The sequence below is a fragment of the Culicoides brevitarsis genome, chromosome 3 (assembly GCF_036172545.1).
Source record: "Culicoides brevitarsis isolate CSIRO-B50_1 chromosome 3, AGI_CSIRO_Cbre_v1, whole genome shotgun sequence".
Classification (NCBI taxonomy): domain Eukaryota; kingdom Metazoa; phylum Arthropoda; class Insecta; order Diptera; family Ceratopogonidae; genus Culicoides; species Culicoides brevitarsis.
Window position 1 is genome coordinate 14,382,437 of NC_087087.1, and position 22,526 is coordinate 14,404,962.

Genomic DNA, 22,526 nt, shown 5'->3' on the forward strand with positions numbered 1-22,526 from the left:
AATTTTAAAGTTAAGGCTTCCAAGTTATAAAATTGAGTTTCTTTTCAAAACAAAACTTAATTTTAACAAAATTTTTACAATTTAGTTTTAAAGGTTATTTATTTTAAAGTCAACAAGGTTCCATAACCTGTAAACAAAAAAAAAAGAAAATTTTTACCTTTTGTGAAGTAGTTTTCATAGCAAATGTCCTATTTTTTCAATTTCAACTACATTTGTTGAGCTGGATCGAATTTTAATTAATAGAAACTTCAAGTAAAATTCTCATAACCTGTTACCAAGGCAAATCTACGAAAAATCCTTTTGATCACGAACTTTGTTTAACGAACGTTTTTCACTCATTTTGAAATGCTTTTTTTTTCCTTACTTGTCCAAACACTCCCAAACACACGAGTAAAATTTTTATGACTGTTGACATCATAACAAATGCAAATATTTTTTCAACACTTTTATGATGGCAAACATGACGTTGCCTCATAGCGCTTGAACAACTATCGGAATAGTCAGCAAAAGCCACAAACCTATTTTTTTTTAGTTTTTCCTTCGTTCCAATGATTATTGCGACAACTCACTGAAACGAAAGAAACGGAAAAAAAAATTGTGAATGATTGTGACACGTTCGCTTTTGCCGCTGAATGATGAATGAGAATGACATTCGGCGTGTGGAGGAGGTTGTCGTCATGCAACAAAAGTGAACAACAAATTAATGAGAGACATATCGCTTTTCATGTGACAGTTTTTTTTTTGTTGTTTGGATATTTATTTTTGTTCATTTCCTGGTCTCTGATGACGAAAAAAATTAGCAAATCTGACCTCGTCATCGTTGCAAATTGCAAGAAGAAGAGTGTGAGAGAAAAAAAATAATAATCATGGATGGGGTAAATGTTTTGACTTTAACGACTGACTACATTCACTCTTTCCATAAGGAAAACATTTGAAATCGCATTATAAATTTATGGCTTGAATGGTTGTCTGTGATTGCAGCAAAAGGTAAATAAAAGACTAAAACTGGACGTGTTTGGATTACCTCTGTTGCCTGCCATTGAATGAATATGTGGCTGTATGTTTTTTTTTTATCTCGGAACGTTTTTATTTCCTCGTTTTTTCTTCATCATCATATGTATGTCAGGTGTGGGGTAAAATTAGGGCAAAAGAAGGGCAATTTTTACTTGGATGATTTCATCAAGAGTTATTTTGATTTAAGGAAATATATTTTGCACAAAGTTTTAAGGAATCATTTGGTTTCGACCCATATAAAGATTTATTGCCCTTTTGTTACCCAACTATTGCCCATATGCCCATAAAATCACTTTGAAGCTCTAACTTTAAAAAAAATGTGCTGCAAATGGGCAAATATATTCATTGATACCAAAAGACTCACAAGTTCTTATTTAGAATCAAATTTTGAGGAGATGGGCAATAAATGGGCTAAGGTTGCCCTTTTAAGGTTCATCCTACCAAAAAGTTGGAATTTTATAAAAAAAAAATTCAGAATTTTAAGTCTTGTGAAATAAATTGATCACAAAGGGCAGTTAAAGGGCAATTCCAACTATTTAATAGATTTCGAGAAAATTCATTGTCCAAAAACGATCTTTTAAAAAAAACTGAAAAAAATACCTTCAAAATCACATTTCATTTAAATGGGCAGTAAAAGGGTTACTTTGGAATACATTTGCCCATTTTTTGCCCACCTTTAAAAAAATTCATCATTTAAAAAGGAATTTTTAGGATTTTCATGTTTATTAAAGATTTTTGCCCTTCCTCAACCCATTTACTGCCCATCTCCTCAAAACATTAGCAAATCTAAGTAATTGTGTAAATTTAAAAATTGCCCTTTCATTAAAAATACTTCATTTTACACTTCTGCCTAATATCGACGTAAAAAAACAGGTCGAACCTACAATGTTCCAACCGACAGAAAATCAAAGACGAACAAAACGAAAAAATGTAGTAATAAAAAAGGAATTTTAAGGTATTCCGTTGGGAGTTATGTCATAATCATACCTTTTATTTCTCCGTCGTTTCATGCTTTTTTGCTTCTTCTTCTACATCTTGCCGAACAAATGTTAGACAACACAGTTAAAACGTTATAAAATGCCCAAAAATATTTCCCCCTTTTTTCTTGTCTGTGTGTGGATTTGATTTAACTAATGCCAATCCATTTATCTCTTTTTTCTCTTCTTCTTTTCTTTCAGATATTCAACCTCAATGTTGGTGTTGATACTGATCAAAAATCAATAAAAGTGCAAAAATAAATCTTTAAAAAAAATGTGTCGCCTATGAAAATATCAAGGAATTACGCAAAACAGGATTAAAGTACTTTGAAAATGTGGCTTCGATACATCACATTTTTGCTGTGCAGCTGCCTGTATCAAGGTAAGGATTCGGTCATAAATCAAGTCTTAAAGATGCAAAAAGTTGAGTGAATGGCTCGGTTTTGAAAAGTTTGTCTAGACAAATGCAGAGAAAACTTTTGCTTAATATCAAATGGAAATTTTAAACATTTGATAATTGAATTAAAAGCATAAGCAAAGTTTTTGTGCATTTATGACACATTTCAAGGAAGTGGTTAACCAAAACCTAAAGAATTTTTGGCAAAACTAATTTATTAGGGGGGGGCGGAGACGTAGCATGTGTGATTTCTTTCACAAAACTTTCTTTCGAATGACTTTATTTTTTGAAATTTTCTTCACAAATTCTGCTCATCAATTTTCATGTCGTTTTGTCGAAAAACGAAAAACGGAGCAAAAATAGACATTTGCTTGTTAAATGCCGTCGTGCGGTACGATGAACAAGAAAACTTGTTAAAGTTACATAAATTGCTTGCCTGTAAAATTTCTTATGTAAACATCCATAAATAAAAGATTCATTAAAGCTTAGATAAAGACAGACTTTGTAACGTTTACCTTCTTTCTTTAGTCGTTTCGAGTCGTTATGTTCCTTAGGAGTTTTTTTTGTTCGTTGGTATAATGGAACAAGGCAAGAGGAAAAAAAGTGCAATTCTTTTTCAGAATAATTTTAAAGTAAGAGCTGGTTTTATGATAATCTACCGTTTTCTTTATATGTCGAGGTTTGAGAGTACTTGTAGTAAATATAAGAAAATTTTCTAAGGCATTCTTAGTAGAAATGATGATGAAATATGCGATTTTAGAGTTTTAGAACATTTAAAAGCTCAAAAACTGAAAAATTCTATTTTTGACCTTTGAGTGACCTTGAGTTCTCATTTAGAAAAAAAAAACTAATTTTAAGCTAATTATAACTAATTTTTAAGCTATTTTTGAAAGTAAAATTGTTTGCATAGTTTCAGGAGTATATTTTAGCTTTGCGAAATTTGCTCAGTAGGTAGAACGAAACGTACGGGTAACCCTAGTTTTTCATAAACGAATTGATTATTAAAAGTAATTTCTTAAATTTTCCCTAAAAATAGTTAATTTACCAGAAAAATATCAATTTGCGCTCTCATCCCATCAATTTCTTTCCTTTTGACATATTTCCTTCGTTCCTTTCAAAAAATACATCCTCCAGCTAGAACATATATCCCCACATGTTATGCAATGTAATCCAAAAGGGAATTAAACCAGCCAGTCAAAAGTACAAAAAAAGGCATACTTTTTAAAGTGGTTTACTTACATCATGTTTTTATTTATTTCGTCTCGTTACGATGCAAAAAGCATCAAAGAGTTGAAAAATGCTAAAAGTGATGTTATGTAGAAGAGAGAATTAATTCTTCATGCACATGTTTTTTTGACTCTGACTATCAACTCAAAAGGATATGAAGAGTCCTTGAATGAACTTTTTTTCATGTGTGGAGTTTATAATTACCTTAATGACTTTACTCATTCACAACTGGAGTTTTTTTTGTTCGTAAAAAAAAGTAAATGAAAATTCAACAGACAACCCGAAAATTCCGGTTTATTTTCCGATTCAATGCACAAAATAAAATACCTTTAAAAGCAGCGAATTATTTAAAAGGCAACGAAAAATTACATCCGGATAAATTACGGACGCAACGAAACGAAATTGACAAACTAAGGAAATAAAGCAAACAAAGAACGAACGACGACGACAAGTATTTAGTAACGAGCCATCTATTACTACGTTGTTGTTGCCTACCAAAAAATTTATATTTTCGGCAAAAGAGCGAAATTTATTCAAACAAAAACTTTCAAATAACTCGAGGTAACTTGAGAAATTTGCTGTGTGAAAGGGAACGAACACAAATTTATGATTTGTTTTCTTATTTATTGTCGAGTAATGGGGCGTTCGATGTCGTTTCTCGACGTTTGTCTTTATGCCATGCGAAATTAGTCAAGCAAGCTCGAGAGCTATAGGCTAGATGAAAGAATGAAACCGCATGTTCCAATCAATGAACACAAACAAACAACGTGAACGACATTGTGGGAAATGAAATTTCCCGTGTTTTCCCTTTGTATGTATTCGTTGTTGGGTGCTGCTTCGTTAACAACAAAGCGAAGCAAGACACCCGAAAAAATGGTCAAACAAAAATATTATTCATTATTTTTCTTTCCTACTTTATTTCCTTTCGTTTTTCTTCCGCATTTTTTTTTTTGTTCAATTGTTCTGTCACAGAATGACGTCCGGCTCAAAGCTTTTGAAATTCAATGAGACTCCCGTCAATTACTATTGTCATTATTTATTTTTCTCCGTTTCCTTTAATTTAATCTCTTTCGAAGAAGAAGAAGAAGAAGTTTACTTGTCCAAGGTCGTTCCGCTGATTGACAAAAAGTATTGATTTACCAATTTAATTTTTTTTAGTGGAAAAGTTTCGCCCAAATATCAAGATGAAATGAAGAAAAAAAAACCAACAGCTGTGGCTTAAAGTGTTTTATGACAAAAAGTGGGTAATTCGGGCAGAAATGGTCTTTCTGCTGTTTTTCCTCCTCCTCCTGAAGCGAGTTTTCTGTTTTTATTCTAGTTTGGGGATTATTTGACCATGTCGCATATTTATTAGTCATTTATTATATTTTTCTTTGGTCGTCTACGATCATGCTGATGATGGTGATGACGACGAAAATATAGCATGTCAATATGGTACCTGGCATTGTTGATGTGCAGAAAAGCGATACTAAGAGGATTTCTTACGTGATTTTTTGGTTTTGTCGAGGACATGTGTCGAAAGTAGGAGAGATGTTCAACCAGGAGATGATTTTACTCAGATTTGAGTAAATCGCAGCACTCATCTTGTTGAACTCATTCGCTCCCTTATGAAAAAACGAGTTCTGGCTATTTGTAGTTCGATATTGTGGCAGACTGAGCAACTGACTCCTGCGCAAGTTGTACGGTTGGGGTTCGCTAAAAATTGAGAGGCGATCGGTAGTATAGGTCGGGAGAAGACTAATTTTTGCTTTGTGAATCAGTAAGAGTGTATTGAAGTACATTCGCTGTTTCGCATCCAGCAGATTCGTATCCCGCAGCATTGATTCAACGTTGGATCTGTTGTCCCTCAAGAGAATAGCGCGCAATGCACGGTTGCAGAGAATTTGCAGCTTTTTCATTGTCTCGTCACTTGCCAGGAATAGGATGCTACTGCAGTAGTCAATGTGTGGTTGCAACAAGATCTTGTAAAGTAGCAGCTTGGTGTCTTTATCAAGTTTCTTCTTCATCCTGCCTATGAAGTATGATTTCTTGGCTACTTTTTTCATGACGAACTCAGCATTGATCCTTGAAGTCAAGGTTTTGGTCTTCTTCGTTCAGATTTTGTCTTTACTTTTGGATTGTCGGATTGAATGAATTTGCTTTGAACGAAAATTTTAGAATTTAAGGATTTTTACGTGCTGAGAGTTCAAAAGTTTCAAAACAGATTGCTCAATCAATGTTAACAACTTTTAATGAAAATCCTGAAAAAGAAAAAAAAATTAAAAAAAAAAGTTGAGAAAAATTTCAAGGATACTTCTCTTATAAAAAATTCATCCACGAATTGAACCTCTCTGCCTTCCACAATTTCTTCGTCGAAAAAATCTTTGATTACAATGGACTTATAGCACCAACAAAAGACTGTCCCCATGTTATGAGCAGCATGCCAGTGACACATTCCCTGATGATGAACAAACAACAGAACGCTACAACAATGAAAAGGAAGAATATTTTCATATCAGATTCAATAAACGCTGCTATCTGACGATGACGACGACAGAATTGAATAAAAAAGGTATCCGTGATGATGGCTCTTCTCTGTGCGGTACGATACACAAAAATATATTGATTCCTCACTTTTTTTTCCGTCTTCTTTACTTTCTGTCATAACAGCAGACGACATCGATGTCTGATGACAGGAAGTAAATTTTTTTTCCAACCAGTTTGCCTTGTTGCAGGTCATCATTTGCGAACGTGTCCTTTGATTAAATTCGATCGATAGAGGGAAAAAGTTTGATCCTTTTTGTCTTTTCGAGTCGGACTGAGTTCATATACCGCAGGGATTGCGACGGCAAACAAAAAGGGTCTAACATTATTTATTGAAATAGATCCCACTTTTGGTTACCTTTTGCCACGATGTTAGTTCGAGTAAACGACAGTTTTTCCGCTCTCTTCTGAACAATTTCTTTAATGCGATGATTGTTGTAGATTGTTGTTTAAGCAGGTGTGCGAGATTATTTGAGGGTTTCAAAAGTGTGATGTGATGTTAAATTTTTGATGGTACTTGAAAGAAAAGAGTTTTTTAGCACTTGTGTTTCGAGTAAATTGTTTTTAAGACATTTTTTGAAGGAGATTTACTCTTCAGACATGTTCTGGAGTTGAAGAGTGGAAATTGAGTTAAACTGTTTAATGATTTGTTCTTTTTATTTGATGGAAATAGTCGAAAAATAAAGCTTTGTGAAATTTTAAAAGAAAAAAAGCTTTAAGCTGTTTTAATTTTTGGGCAATTCTTTAAACTTCGAAAATATTTTCTTTGGTAATTTAAATTAAGAATTTGCTTAATGAAAGCTAGAAAAAAATTATTTTGCTCTTTATGTAAAAATAAATCTGAATAAATAGATCTTTAATTTTTTTTATAAGAATATTAACCTTTTTATAACTTTAAAAAAATTAAAAAAAAAAACAAAATTTAATTCAAAAATACTCAAAATTTATTTAAAGTAGCTTAAAGTCAAAAATATAAACTTAATCTTTTAAATAAAATTTTAAAATATTTATTTTTAAAAATATTATTATAAAAAAATTATTAATTTTAACCAAAAAAAAATTAAAAGATCAACAAATAATTTTTGAATCAAATTTAGTGAAAATAAAAAAAATGACTTTAGTAAACAGAAATTAATTAGTTTCAAATTCTAACTTAGATTCAAAAATTAGTTCTTGATTTAGTGACATTTTTTTTTGTTAAAAATTAATAATTTTTTTTATAATAATTTTTTTAAAATAAATGTTTTAAAATTTAATGTAAATAATTAAGTTGACATTTTTTATCAAAAAAAAAAAAAAAAAATTAAGTTTAAAATAAAATAAAATTTTAAATAAAATAAAATTTTTATATTTTAAATTATTTTTTTTTGATGAAGTTACAAGAAGAACAATATTCTTATCAAAAATAATTTAGGGATCTTTTAGAAATTTTAAGATAAGAAAATTTAAGAAATAAAATAATAAGAATAGTTTAAATAATAATTTAAGAATTTTTTTTTTCATAAAAAGCTAAATAATTTTTTTAATTTATTTTTTTTAAATTAGATTAAAAAAAAATTTTTGAAATTAAGTTAAAATTTTTCTTTTTTGTAAAATAATTTTAATAATTTATAATAATTAATTTAATAATTTAATAATTTTAAAAAAAAAAAATATATTAACTCAAAATAATTAATTAAATTAATTTTTTTTTCCTAATCTGCTTTTGACTTTATTTGAAAAACATTTTTTAATTTATTTTTAAATTTTTTTTTAAATTATTCAATGCAAATATTTGCTTCAAAAATTTAAAAATTATCTAAAAAAATATTTTTTACGTACCTTTGAAGTGTTCAGAAAGCGTCTCCAATACTCCACGAGACTCGTTAAAATTAAAGCTGCACATGTCTTCTATTTCCTCGCTGGCCATTTTTCTATCTCTCCTTCGTCCATGGAGTCATACGGCATTAGTTATTCATCCCAATGAACACAGCTCACAAATGAGAAAAGTTTTATTTTTCGATTTGACATTTTCCTCGTTTACGTTTTTTTTCTATTCCTTGTTTTTTTTCGTTGTGTTTTCTTTTAATGGAATTTGTTTTGCATGCGTGTGATTCGATAAGTAAAAGCGCTTTAACAAACTCCACAAAACTCAACTAAACACACAGATAACATGATAGAAGGATTTAAACGATAATTTAAGTATTAGTTTTTTTTCCTTCTTTCTTCCACTTTTCTCATTTTTCTTTCGATTTTTTGTTCATTCATTCAATTTCACTGCAATAACCCAGTTTTTTGTGTTGGTTGGACGTTTTGTTGGATTGCGTGTGTGTTTTTCCCATTTAAATGGAAATATAAATGCCAGTCCTTGTGGTTGTCGAGCCCATAGAATCTAAAGAACGAGAGAGAGAGAGAGAGAAAAAAGTTAATAATAATAATACTGAAGGATTAATTTTTTCCGACTCAAATTCTAATAAATACCGACGTGAATGACGATGACGACACGACGAGTAAACCAAGCAAGAAATGATACGATAAACTTTTCTCATTCATTCATGTTTGCTTCTGATTCAATTTTCGGATGGCTGCGGTGTTCTACGTGTGAGGAGAGTTGCTGACTCTTGCGAAAAAAAAAACACATAATCTCTCGTTTACTTTTTTTTTGCTTCTATTTCGAATGTTCGAGTGTCACACTCCATTCAATAGACGACGACAAAGTGAACAAATCTTGTGTCGGCAATTTGCAAACCAAATATCGAACACACGTAAGAGACGAGATGCCAACGAGAGGAGGATGATAAACAAAGTTATTTAACACTCGAAAATTTTTCTCGTTATCTTTTTTTGCCTTCTCGTTTTTTTTTGTAGCAAGTCGAACAAGCAAAGCAAAAGTTAGGTAGGCAAACGCATGATAAATAGAGGTAGAGGGAGAAAAATGTGAACCCTTGTCGCTGTTTTTTGACAAATAACGGAACTAATTATCAATTTTTGTTAATTTCTTTCTCGAACAAAGCAAAAAAATTGGACTTGAAATGGGTTGAACAGTGACTGACAGAAAAAAATTAACCCGTTACCGCAGAAAAGTGGTTTTCAGGGGGAATTGTTGGATTTTTTCCAATATGAATGACATGAGGTTGACATTGGCAGCGTAGAACGTTGACCTGTGAATAGCCTTAAGCACTGACAGGTTAAATACTTTTCTTTGGAATTAATTTTTTTTCCAGTCTGACAGGTTATTTAAGTTTTGGGCCCATAACCTGTTGAGTTAATTTTTTACGAATTTTCGACGAATTTCAGACAAAATTTTATTTCAAAATTACTGAACTAACATTCGACGAAAAATCGAAAAAAAATCTTAACAGGTTATGGAACCTCAGTGAACTAGGAATTTTGATAATTTGAAGGTCCCATAACCTGTTAAATTTTTTAAAATGATTTTTCGTCGAAGTTCATTCAAAATTTTATTTCAAAATTAATGAACGTAAATTTGACGACATTTCGCAAAAAAAAATATCAACAGGTTATGGGACCTCATTGAAATGTGAACTGGGATTTGATTGTTTTGAGGTCCCATAACCTCTTGAATTTTTTTTTTGCGAAATTTCGTCGAATTTCTGTCTAAAAAGATTTTTTTAAATAGCTGAATTAAAGCTCGATGAAAATTCTGAAATAAATCTCAAAGGTTATGGGACCTCATTGAACAGTTCACATTTCAATATTATTTTTTTGAGATTCCATAGCCTGTTAAGTTATTTTTTTTACGAATTTTCGTCGAATTTTAGTTAGTCGAATTATTTTATAATGACTAAACTGTAATTTGTTGAAAAATCGAAAAAAAATCTCAACAGGTTATGAGACCTCATTAAAAATGAAATTGAGATTTCATCGTTTTGAGGTTCCATAACCTGATAAGATTTTTATTTGAATTTCTACAAAATTAATTAAATAAATTTTTTTTAAATTTTCAAGAAATTTTATAAAAATTTGAAAAACAAAAAAAAAATTGACAGGTTATGGGACCGTTTATAAAAAAAAATAAATAAATAAATTTATATTTTATCCAAAATAATTTAAATAAATAAATTTTCCACAATTTTTTCAAAATTTGAGAAGTTTAATTAATTAAATAATAAAATTAAAGAAAATAAAAATTTGACAGGTTATGGGACCTCATATTAAATAAAATTTATTTAATAAATTAAATTTAAACCAAAATTTTTAAATAAATAATTTTTTTTATAAAATTTTCAAAATTGAAACAAAACTCAAAGTTAAAGAACCTCAATTAAATTTGTAGACGACGTTAATAACTTTATAATAGACCAATAATTTCTTATACTTCACATTTTTTTGCTCGGCATGTCTAACTCAAACTCACTGACTGGCAAAAATGACAAAATTTTGAACTTTTGCCAGGCACGATTCATACACACTTGTGGGTTTAATGCGCCTCAAAAAAATAAAATAAAATAAATTCTTTAAAAAATTGTTGAACTTCCCTCCCTTCTATTTCTACCAAATTTATTTTTTTCTGTATATTTATTTATCGAAAAAAAAGTAGCTAAAAATATTCGCCAATTATTTCTACAGACAAAGACGAAGAAAAATGACGATAAAAAAATAAATAAAGTTTAAATTGTTTTGATGGATCGTCGTCAATGAATGATTGTCATTTATTGTCACGATTTCAGCTCTTCAACTGAAAAGTGGAAAAACAACTTATTTAAAAAGTTTGAAAACAATGAAGTTCATTTCTATTCTCGCCCACGATGACAACTTCGCTGAACTGCTGACGAAGACAGTTATCGCTTTAACGAACAAAAAAACTTTTTATTTGGAATTATTTATGAAAAAATTTCTGTCTTCCGTGAAAGGATTTTTAATTAAAAAATTTAAAAAATAAATGTTGAAATAAATTCAAATTGATGAAGCAATTTTCCACAAATTGCGCAAATTGTGTCTCAATAAATTACAGTGACATGTCAAAAAAATGCGAACTGTTAATAATAATTAAAACCGCGTTGCCATTGGAGGAAAGGACGAACGAGGTAATTAAATATTTGGTTCACCCATGAGCTTTGTGCCAACATAATGCCCTAATCACTATTTGTCCGGCAATTAACCAATGAACCGTTGGTAGCATTTAATCGTCGCTTGCTATCATTAAACTCGATATCAAAATCATCAAATTATTTACATTTGTTTTAAGCTCTTTCTCACACGACTAAACGCACTGAACCGAATGAACATTAAATAAAATGTCATTATGATTGTCATTATTTTAATAGTTTTAGGTCATGTTGGATTTTTTTTATCGTTGAAGTATTTTTTTTAACATTTATTAGGGGGGTACGTTACTTGTTATCGGCGAAAAAATCCGCGCGAATTCCCATCAAAAAAAATATTTTTTGCCAATTGATATTTATTGGCGAACATATTTTCCATTTTTGAACGACCGGAGTGCGGTGAGTCGGAAAATTTCTCTAACCTCACTCATGTGAACAATTCGCTGAAAAGTGTGACACAGAGAGAGAGACAAGTGTATCGAAAAACGGGCAATTATAAAATTGACAATCCACTAGACAAAAACCTAATTAATTGAAATTAGCATATAAACATTTGCAGTTATTCGTGTGCATTTGAATCAACTGTTGTTATCGGGAGGGGGAAATTTTTTTTCCCGTTTGAGCAAAACAAATAAATAAAATACGCGAAACAAACAAATTGACACATTTTCCGAGTTTTATAGAGTTTAGTTTACTAATTGAGCGTTGTTGATAATTTTGCGCGTATATTTAGATATCGCTTTCGATGATGGCATTTATTTAGGATTTAATTATATGGATAATCAGTGTCAAAGTCGCGAAATTTATTTTTAGCGCTTTAAAGATTAATAAAAATTTATTTTTTTTTATTTCAAATAAGAAAATGGCTGCTAAAGTGAAGAAACAAAATTTGCATTGGGTTAAAGTGATCATTTGTTGACAAATAGTGATGTCAAAAATGAATACTTTTGAATATTCAAATATCTGAATTAAGAGTATTCGTTTTTGACATCACTATTGATCGAAAGATCAAATCCCAGTTCCCATTTTGATTTTTGAAAACAGTTGAAAACAGGGAGTTGCGGGAATCCTCAAATTTAAAAGGAAAATAAAAAAATCGCAACATCAAAAGAAAACATTTGTAAATAGTAGAAAATTAGCATAAATTATACTTAAACAAGTTTTTCAAGTTTCGAATTAAAAAAATTAGGAAAAATTAATAAAATTTTAGTAAATTTATTTCGTATTTAGTATTTTAATTTCTTTAATTTTTTTATTTTATTTAATTTAGTATTTTTAAAGTTTTTTTTAATTTATTCTCGTATTTTAATACGAGAAATAAGAAATTGATGTAAATTATCAAAATTGGTCAAAAAGTGATCATTCATGCCAAATGTGATGTGAAAAATATATTTAAAAGATACTTTTAAATATTCAGAAATTTAAGTTTTAAGGGCATTTATTTTTGACATCATTATTGATCGAATCCCAGTTCACATTTTGTTATAAATAAAACATTGTTAATTTCAATTGAAAAATTTGCTGAATTGGCTAAACTCCTTTATATAAGAATTTTTATTGAATTTTTGTTGATAGAAATATATTTTAATTATTTATTATCTAATTATTTATTTAATTTATTTATTATTTATTGTTTTCTAAACATATTTTACATTTAAAATTCAAAATATACAATAAAAAAAATTTGAAGCAAATTTTAGAAATTTTTTTATAAATAAGTTCAATTTTATATTTTTATTATGTATTTATTTTTTTTAAATACGAGAAATAAGAAATTATCAAAATGTGCATTGGGTTTGGTTTCTTCACAAATAGTGATGTCAAAAATGAATTCTTTTGAGTATTCAAATATCTGAATTAAGAGTATTCATTTTTGACATCACTATTGATCGAATGATCGACTTCCAGTACATATTTTGATTTTTTTATAGATTAAAAAAAATATTTTTAAATTTCAATTGAAAAATTTTTTGAATTGGCTAAAATCCTTTACAAAAGAATTTTTATTCAATTTTTATTGAACAAAATATATTTTTAGGACATCAGTTTTACATTAAACTGCTTTTCCTTCGATCATTGACCATGCCTCACAATTCACTTGAAAGCCTCTTAATATAAATTGATTCAATTGGACAAGCAATATTTGCAATCCAATTTTTTCAATTTTTTTCTTTCGAGTTGAATAAAAGAAAAATAAAATTTCCATAAAAATTTTAAAACATTCTTTTATTCCAAGTTTATTGATTGTGGGATATATGGGCATTTATTGGAGATGTCATGCGAAGAAAAATGCAAAAGAAAAATATTATTATTGATATGAAAAATATCTTTTCTAACAAAAATATTTCATACCTGTCTACAAACGCCACAACGAATAAGGAAAAATTTTTCAATTGTTTTGATATTTTTCCTCATACTTTTTGTCTCATCTGTTATTTATGAGTGGCCATTTCCCGCACTAAACTTTTGCTGGCACGCTTAATAAATTGAAAGATTTCCTTAAATGTCAAAAATTAAACATTTATCGAAAAATTTCTTCCTTCTTTCGTCATCGTAACAACAAGCAAAGAAGCGTGAAAAAAGAGCCAGTCATCTCCATCGCGCAAAAGGGAAAAACATTTCGTAAAATATGAAAAATCATTGAAGCAAAAATCACATGCATCATTCCTAAAAATTTAATAATAAAGCGATAAACCACAAATGCTCAATCGGAACAATTGCCGTTCATGCTGTTTCATGATACGCAGAAATCCATATCCGGATTTCCATCGTGGACGAAGAAAAAAAAACGTTTGTAATGTAATGTAAATTGTAAAAGTGGCTCGTCGGTCGTTACGTTTTGTTATGCCGAATACGGTTCTTTGTGTATTTTATTTCCGTTCTTTATTCTTTTCAAGTGTTTGGGAATGAATTGCGTTTACACAAAAGTGTGTGTGTGTGTTGACTGGAGCGTTTACAAAAATATAAGGCAGCAGAAAAAAAAACAAATAATACCACAGTGAGAAGGAAGTCAAGTGAAAAGAGATATTTACGTAAAAATTCCATTGAACAAGAAATTTTTCTGGTTATGGATTGTGAAAAAATGTCATCTCGCAAAAAGTTTTTAAATTAAAATTAAAATTAAAATTAAAATTAAAATTAAAATTAAAATTAAAATCAAAATTAAAATTAAAATTAAAATTAAAATTAAAATTAAAATTAAAATTAAAATTAAAATTAAAATTAAAATTAAAATTAAAATTAAAATTAAAATTAAAATTAAAATTAAAATTAAAATTAAAATTAAAATTAAAATTAAAATTAAAATTAAAATTAAAATTAAAATTAAAATTAAAATTAAAATTAAAATTAAAATTAAAATTAAAATTAAAATTAAAATTAAAATTAAAATTAAAATTAAAATTAAAATTAAAATTAAAATTAAAATTAAAATTAAAATTAAAATTAAAATTAAAATTAAAATTAAAATTAAAATTAAAATTAAAATTAAAATTAAAATTAAAATTAAAATTAAAATTAAAATTAAAATTAAAATTAAAATTATTAAAATTAAAAATTATTAAAATTATTAAAATTATTAAAATTATTAAAATTATTAAAATTATTAAAATTATTAAAATTATTAAAATTATTAAAATTATTAAAATTATTAAAATTATTAAAATTATTAAAATTATTAAAATTATTAAAATTATTAAAATTATTAAAATTATTAAAATTAAAATTATTAAAATTATTAAAATTATTAAAATTATTAAAATTATTAAAATTATTAAAATTATTAAAATTATTAAAAATTATTAAAATTAAAATTATTATTAAAATTATTAAAATTATTAAAATTATTAAAATTATTAAAATTATTAAAATTATTAAAATTATTAAAATTATTAAAATTATTAAAATTATTAAAATTATTAAAATTATTAAAATTATTAAAATTATTAAAATTATTAAAATTATTAAAATTATTAAAATTATTAAAATTATTAAAATTATTAAAATTATTAAAATTATTAAAATTATTAAAATTATTAAAATTATTAAAATTATTAAAATTATTAAAATTATTAAAATTATTAAAATTATTAAAATTATTAAAATTATTAAAATTATTAAAATTATTAAAATTATTAAAATAGTTAAAATTATTAAAATTATTAAAATTATTAAAATTATTAAAATTATTTAAAATTGTTACGAAACACTAAATTTCCACAATTTGCGACATTGTATGAGAAAAATCCGAATTTATTGAATTTAATATTTCTCAAAAAGAAAAAAAATCACGTGAATGTTGAATGTCTCATTCGCTTAAAAAATACACAACAATAAGCTCTATATTTACAAGTGTTGTGGTTTATAAATTTTTTCAATCGATAACATTTCAGACCACATGAAAGCACGCCAAGACTTTCCTTGAACCAACAAAGCATAAATAATAAGTTTATTAAATGCCGACAAATATATCGAGAGGAAAATGTTAGCCTTTGATAAATTCGTAATAATCGGGTTAACTTAACTCCACATTTGAATTGTCAATATAATCATCATCAAATCAACATTTGCCGTATCAACATGTCTAATCAAATTTATACGAAGAGCTGTTGTTGTTCTTGCTTATCCAAACACACACAAATTAATAGAATTTATCGCAGAGAGAAAAAAAAACGAACAACAAGCACGAACAAGTAAATGACATTTCACAAATCAACAGATAAATACTTATTGTTATTTGATTAGTTTTTTCTCTTGTTTTTCTTTTTGTCGTGTTTATCTGGTACCGGACCCGAAACTTAACTCTAATTCGTTGTGCAAACAGATAGGGCGAACCTTTGCCAAAAAAGTTACTCATACGAAAAAAAAAATTTGTAAAGACAAAGTTTTCTTTTTTTTCTCTCATTTCATTATTTTTTTCCGTTTTTCGCCCCAACTCGCCTGGCAAAACATTAACTATGTATTTATTTATATTTCGTGTTTTTATTTTCTGTTCAGTTCATACAAAGTTTTCCCTTCAAACTCGTTCGAGAGTGTTGATAAAAGTTTGAGACATGTGTGAGAATTCCCGATAACAAACAAAACCAGAATTTCGCTCTAAACTATCATTAAATTGCTGCATTTACTTTGTAACTCGATTCCATTTGTATTTCACCAAAAAACAATTCGGTAACGCATTATTGTAACCTTGGGCACATTTAGCTACAAAATGTATACAATTACAGGCAGCAATAATAATAATTTTGTGATCAAACTTATTGTGTATTGATGATGTTGTTACGTGTGTTGAATAATATAATTATTGGGTTGTCGCTGCTGGCATGAAGTTTTGCTGTAGGTTTTGTTTTGTTTTTTAATGATTTTGAAGGTGCAGCTTTGAAAAGTTGTTTCAAGTGGGAAATGAGATGAATTTGTGAGAAAATTTTTTATGAGCAAGGCGTCTCCATTTAATTTTGGATTTTTTGAAAAAAAAATAATTAATTAAAATTTATGAAATTTATTAAAAAATTTAAATTCAATTAATTTAATTTAATTTTATTAATTTAAATTCAATTAATAAATTAAATTATTTAAATTAATTAATTAAATTAATTTAATTAATTAATTTGAAATTAATTAATTTAATTTAAATCAATTAATATTATTAATTTATTTTAAATTAATTAATTTTCGTTTTAATTAATTTTAATTTCTATTTTAATTCTTTAAATTTTGAAGTGATTAAAAAAATTTAAAAGAGTTAACGAACCCTTGAATTATTTTTTGTTAGCATGAAAATTATTTCTTTAACGACTATCAAGTTGATTTGGATTTAGTTCTCAATAGACTCAATTCTACTCTAATAAATTTGTTAAATTTATATAATTTTAACTTTATAAACTGATATGTTTGAAGACCAAACGTTGGTTGGATAAAAAGCATTATGTTTCGTAATGATATCAAATTAAAACAATTTTCTAATAATATTTCGTTCGTTGAGAACAAAAGAGCTCTTTAATATAATTTAAATCAAATGGACATGATAAATTCTTTACTTTGAATTAGATATCTTCATATGTCCTTCAATTGACCTTGATGAAATTAATCTATAACTTTCGGTCAAATAATACAAATTTTTGGAAAGAAATTAGTAAGATAAAGAGCAAAGTAGAAAATGATAAGATTTATTTTTAAAAACATTTTTTTTTATTATTTTATTAAAATAAAATTAATAATTAAATTAAAAAAAATAATTAAATAAATTAATAAATTAAATAAGCAAATAAATAATTTATTAAAAATTAAAATATTTTTTAAAAATTATTTAATTACATATGTTATTTAAATATTTATTTTTTTTTAAATAAGTTATATAAAAAAATTACCAAAATAAACAAAAATAAAATTAAACAAATTAAATTTAATTCAACAAATTCAAAAAAATTTTAATTTGCTATAAATACATATGGAATTATTAAAATTACTAAAATTTATAATTAAATTAATTAAATTTAATTTAATTAAAATTTATAAATTTATAATTTAAACTTTAAATCATTTTTGGAAAATTTTTTTTTTATTAAATTTTATTTTAAAAAAAAATTTTTTTAATTAAATTTTTTATTTATTTTTTTATAATTAAATTTTTTTATTAATTTTTTTTTTAATTTTTAAATTATATTTTTTTAATTATTTTATTTTTTAATTTAAGTCTCCTAGATCTTTTATTTTAACATATTTTTAAATTTAAAAAAATTAATTATTAAATAATTATTTTTTAGAACAAAAAAAATAAATTTAAAAAAATATTAATTTCTTAAATTTAAAAAAGTTAAAATTTAATAATTATTTTTTTATTCAAAAACATTTTTTATTTTTGTTTGAATTTTTTTTTTGTAAAAAATTTAAAAAAATCTGAGCTTAAAATTATTTTTTTTTATCAGAAGAAAAACTTAAATTTCTATTGAATTTTTCAATTTAAATAAATTATTTCACGATTTTTTTTATTAAACATTAAATCATAAAAAATTAAATTTTAAACCAAATTTACGATTTTCAATAACATCACATTACAAAAAGAAAATTTTCAAAGCATTTTTGTAGATCATTTTTTAATAATTTTAGACAAAATCAATTTCAGTATCATTTTTACTGCCTCCCAAAATCTCTTGATTTGCAGTCCAATCCAAAAATGTAATTTCAACCCAAAAACTACTTTTGTCAGTTCAAAACAATAACCATAACAAAAATCACTTAAATGTCTAAAAATCAAATGCACGAAACGAACGACAATGGCTTACCTGCATTCCGTTCAGATGTATGGTAAAAATCTTCCATAATATTGATTTTGCAAATTGTTATTGCAATATTGAATGGCTTCTGCAAGAGACTGCTTATCCAAATCCTGTTTCTCGAGTACTTCACTTCGACTCACACACTGATTGTTTACAAATGCAAATTTAAAGCATCTTGAGAGAAGAGACGAGCTCGAGTCTATCTATGAAGCAAAAAAGAGATAATATCAATATTTTATTATTAAATTGTTGTTATTGAACATTTTCTCGTCTCCTTTTCCAAAGTTTTACATTTTGTTTGTTCACAATTTAAATGTTGTCTTCACCCGACTGAACTTGAGTGTGTCAGCATTTTTACTCATTTTCACGTCGAATCATCACTCAAAACATTTACACGCCCACACGACGAGAGAAAAATCACAATATTTTTCATCATAATGACTTTGTTGCCTTCAGTGCTAAACCGCATGCGAAATAACTGCTGAGACAGGACGATTCATATTTTCCGAAAATGAATGTGTGATCCATTTTTTTGTGCGCTTCTGCCTTTTGTGTTGCAAAAGCATGTCCGCATAGCTATTATTATTATTATTTTTCCTTTTGTGTGAACCAAATCCCAGCTGTACACTTTCAGTAACTTTTTTTTGTGTCCAGAAGATTAGTATTGTAGACGAAAAGTAAGCAAAAAAAGGAATTGTTGTCGTTACATGTTCGTTTTTTGTTTTGTTTTCATGTTTCGGGGTAGGAAAAATGAACATTTTGTGGGTTATTAGTCTCGTTCTTGTACTTTTACTTTTTTGCTGCATATGAAAATTATTTTGACAAAAAAAATAAAAAATGGGTTTCTTTGACTTATTGTCTGTCCATTTGTCGATTTGTCGGTGATTTGTCAGGGAGGAGTATGAAAATGTGAAGACAATGGATTGTGAAGGCAAATTTTATATCAATTGAGATTTTTTTATGAATTTTGTTAACTTTTTCTTACTAAATGTTTGAATAGTTTATCGATTGTTTAAATAGTAAAAAATTTTTGTTTCAGAAAAAAAAATTATATTATTTTTAATTTTTTTTTCAGACAGTTTTTTTTTCTTTTTTTCAATTTTAATTAATTTTTTACAATTTACAAATAAATAAAATAATAATAATTAATTAAATAATTTTAATATTTTTATTGACTTAAAAATTTATTTAAAAATAATACTAAATTTTATTTTAAAATTGTTTAATTTTTGATTTTTTGTTTTTTTTTTAAATTAAATATTTATGTTATTTTTTTTTAAATATTTTAAAATTTTTTTATTTTTATTTTTTTCACATATTAATATTATTTTGTAAAAATATTTTGAGGAGTACAGAAATGTGAAATATGATATTTTTGACGTTCTTTTGAGATTAAAAAAACCTTTAAAGTGAAAAATTTTACATTTTCGTACTCCTCAAAAAATATTTCTATCACAAGATGAGAGATAATTCAAAAAAAAAAAATTTAAACTAGAAATTTTAATTCGAAAAACAAGTAAAAATAAAAAAAATAAAAATACTAAAGAGCTAATGATTTTTTTACTCTTTAGTATTTTTACATTTTTTTAAAATTTATTCTTGTTTTTCGAATTAAAATTTTTAATTGAATTTTTGTTTTTTTTTTGATTTTCTCATTTTGTCATAGAAATATTTTTTGAGGAGTACAAAAATGTAAAATTTCTCACTTTTGACATCTCTAACGATTTTTTTTTACAAATTTTGACATCTCTAATTAGATCCCAATACAAATATTGTACAAAACGCGCTTTATTTACTAATTTCCCGCCATTTTTTTACTTTTCATATTCAGTTTTTTTGCTGCTTTATGAAACTAATTGCTGGAAAAAACAGCAAACCAACTAAAAATCTCTAATTTAGTTAATGCACTCACATTTCATTCAGATGAAAATAAAAAAAAAACTTCTAATTATTAAATTTCCGTTACTTTGTTTAATTACATCCCATTTCTGTCTCATGCAATTAATTTATTAGTATCTCACTTCATTATTTCTCCCAGCAGATGAGAAGCAAAAAAAAAACTTGCCATGTGATATTCATTTGCGTTAATGATGTAACGGTTGCTGGAATAAAAAGAGCGAGCGACGCGTTGTCTGCAATTATTTATGTTCATAAACTTATTTCAATTCTCGCTTCTTCTCATTTTATTTCTTTTTCTGCGTTAAAAAGCGTGTAAAATGACAAGGGGTGACATGCTTACTGTAACTCGCTGCGGAAATTCACAGTTGGAATGTAGGTCGGACCAGATTTGTTTCTGATTTGTCACTTCCGGCATTCATTTCCGTAATTAAGACTTTAAGTCTGGCATGACAGAGGTTGCTGGAATAATTTAATTACACAAGAAATCTGGTTTTTGTTCCTTTTTCCTGATAAGATTTTTCCTTCTTATCTCGTTTTTTCAGCCAAATCGGTTCTAATCAAATCCTTTTATTCCCCGAAAAAAATTCTTCGTCGTAATTTAAATCCTTTTGATGTCACATTCAGCCATTCCTATCGTTTCAATTATCTGCTTTTTCATACAAAAAAGTACATTAAAGACTCTTTCTTTGCCGTCTTTGCGCTTCGACATAAAGCCGTTTTCGTTCTTCGCACAAATCATCGTCTTTTTAGAAGTCGACTCAGGTAAATATAATGAAGCTCGTTCACAAAAGCACCGAATACACACAGAAACGTACCTAATTGGATTATGTAGAATGAGGCTTATTCAGTCAATTAAATCAGTGAAAATTTCTTCGTATCGTAGCCAAATGACAACGATGATGATGACGATACGACAACTTAAAATTTTATTTCAAAGTCAAATTCAGTAGATTAAATTTCTTTTTTGAGAGGATCGTTTTGAATGGATTTCAATAAAATTGATGAATGGAAGTAAAATGGAATGGAATGGAGGTCTTGTGAAGTTTACTTAAGGATGATTTTGCGAAAAAAATTTCAAGTAGAATATTTTTTTTAATTTTTTCTTTTTTTTTAATTGTTTTTTTTTTAAATTAAAAATATTATTAATTTTTTTAAAAATTTTATTTAATTTTTTTTTAATTTAATTTATTTTTAATTTAATAATTTTTTTTAAAAAAAAAAAAAAATCTCCAATAAATATTTTTCTTTTCCAAAATTAATTTAATAAATAACAATAAATTTAAAAAAAAAATTAATTAAATATTAAAAAAAATAATTAAAAAATCATTTAAAAAAAATAATTTAATAAAAAATGTCTTTCAAAAATTTATAAAAATTGAATAAAATTTTCATTTCTATTTTTTAACTAAATACTTTTAATTCTTTAAATTGTTATAAAATAGAGAAATATTCAAATAATTTTTATAAATTTTTGAAATAAATTTTTTAATTATTTTTTTTATAAATTCTTAAATATTTCGAAATAAAAATTTTTTAAATTATTAAATCAAGATTTTTAATAATATTTCAAAATTTTTAAGAATTTATAAAAAAAAATATTTAAAAAATTTATTTCAGAAATTTATAAAAATTATTTGAATATTTTTCTATTTTTTAACAATTTAAAGCATTAATATTAGTTTAAAAATAGAAATGAAAATTTTAATCATTTTATATTAATTTTTGAAAGACATTTTTTATTATAATATTTAACTTTTTTCATTTTTTCTCAAATTTATTTTTTTTTAAATTATTACTTCCAAATTATTTTTTTATGAGAGTTAATGAAAAATTAAAGAAAAAAAATAATTTCAATGAGAAATGTTTAAAAAAGAAAAAAAAATTAAGAAAATTTTTCAAATTTTGTTAAATTAAAACTAATTAAAATAAAAATAATTTAAAAAAATAAAATTAAAGAAAAAATTTGAAAAAAAAATTAAAAGAAAAAATTCAAAAAAATATTTTCTCACAAAACGCCGCAGTAAAAGTCACTTTTCAAAACACAAACACAAACAAGTGACATTCGAATAGAGAAACGAGAGACCAAAATCGATGTTTCTCTCAATAATTGATTTCCATGTAATCAAACTGAAATCTCGAGCAATTAGTCAGTTCACCGACATGATGTTTTCTT

At 25.8% G+C, this 22,526-nt stretch overlaps 1 protein-coding gene across 1 annotated transcript in view; it reads left to right on the forward strand.

Annotated features, from left to right (window-relative positions):
* LOC134835062 (uncharacterized) overlaps positions 1-22,526 on the forward strand; it is a 100,399-nt gene that overhangs the window by 5,304 nt on the left and 72,569 nt on the right. The window contains exon 2 of the mRNA XM_063849913.1: positions 2,193-2,373. Within this exon, the coding sequence (XP_063705983.1) occupies positions 2,325-2,373 (49 nt within the window). The 5' untranslated portion in view covers positions 2,193-2,324. The remainder of the gene's footprint in view (positions 1-2,192; positions 2,374-22,526) is intronic.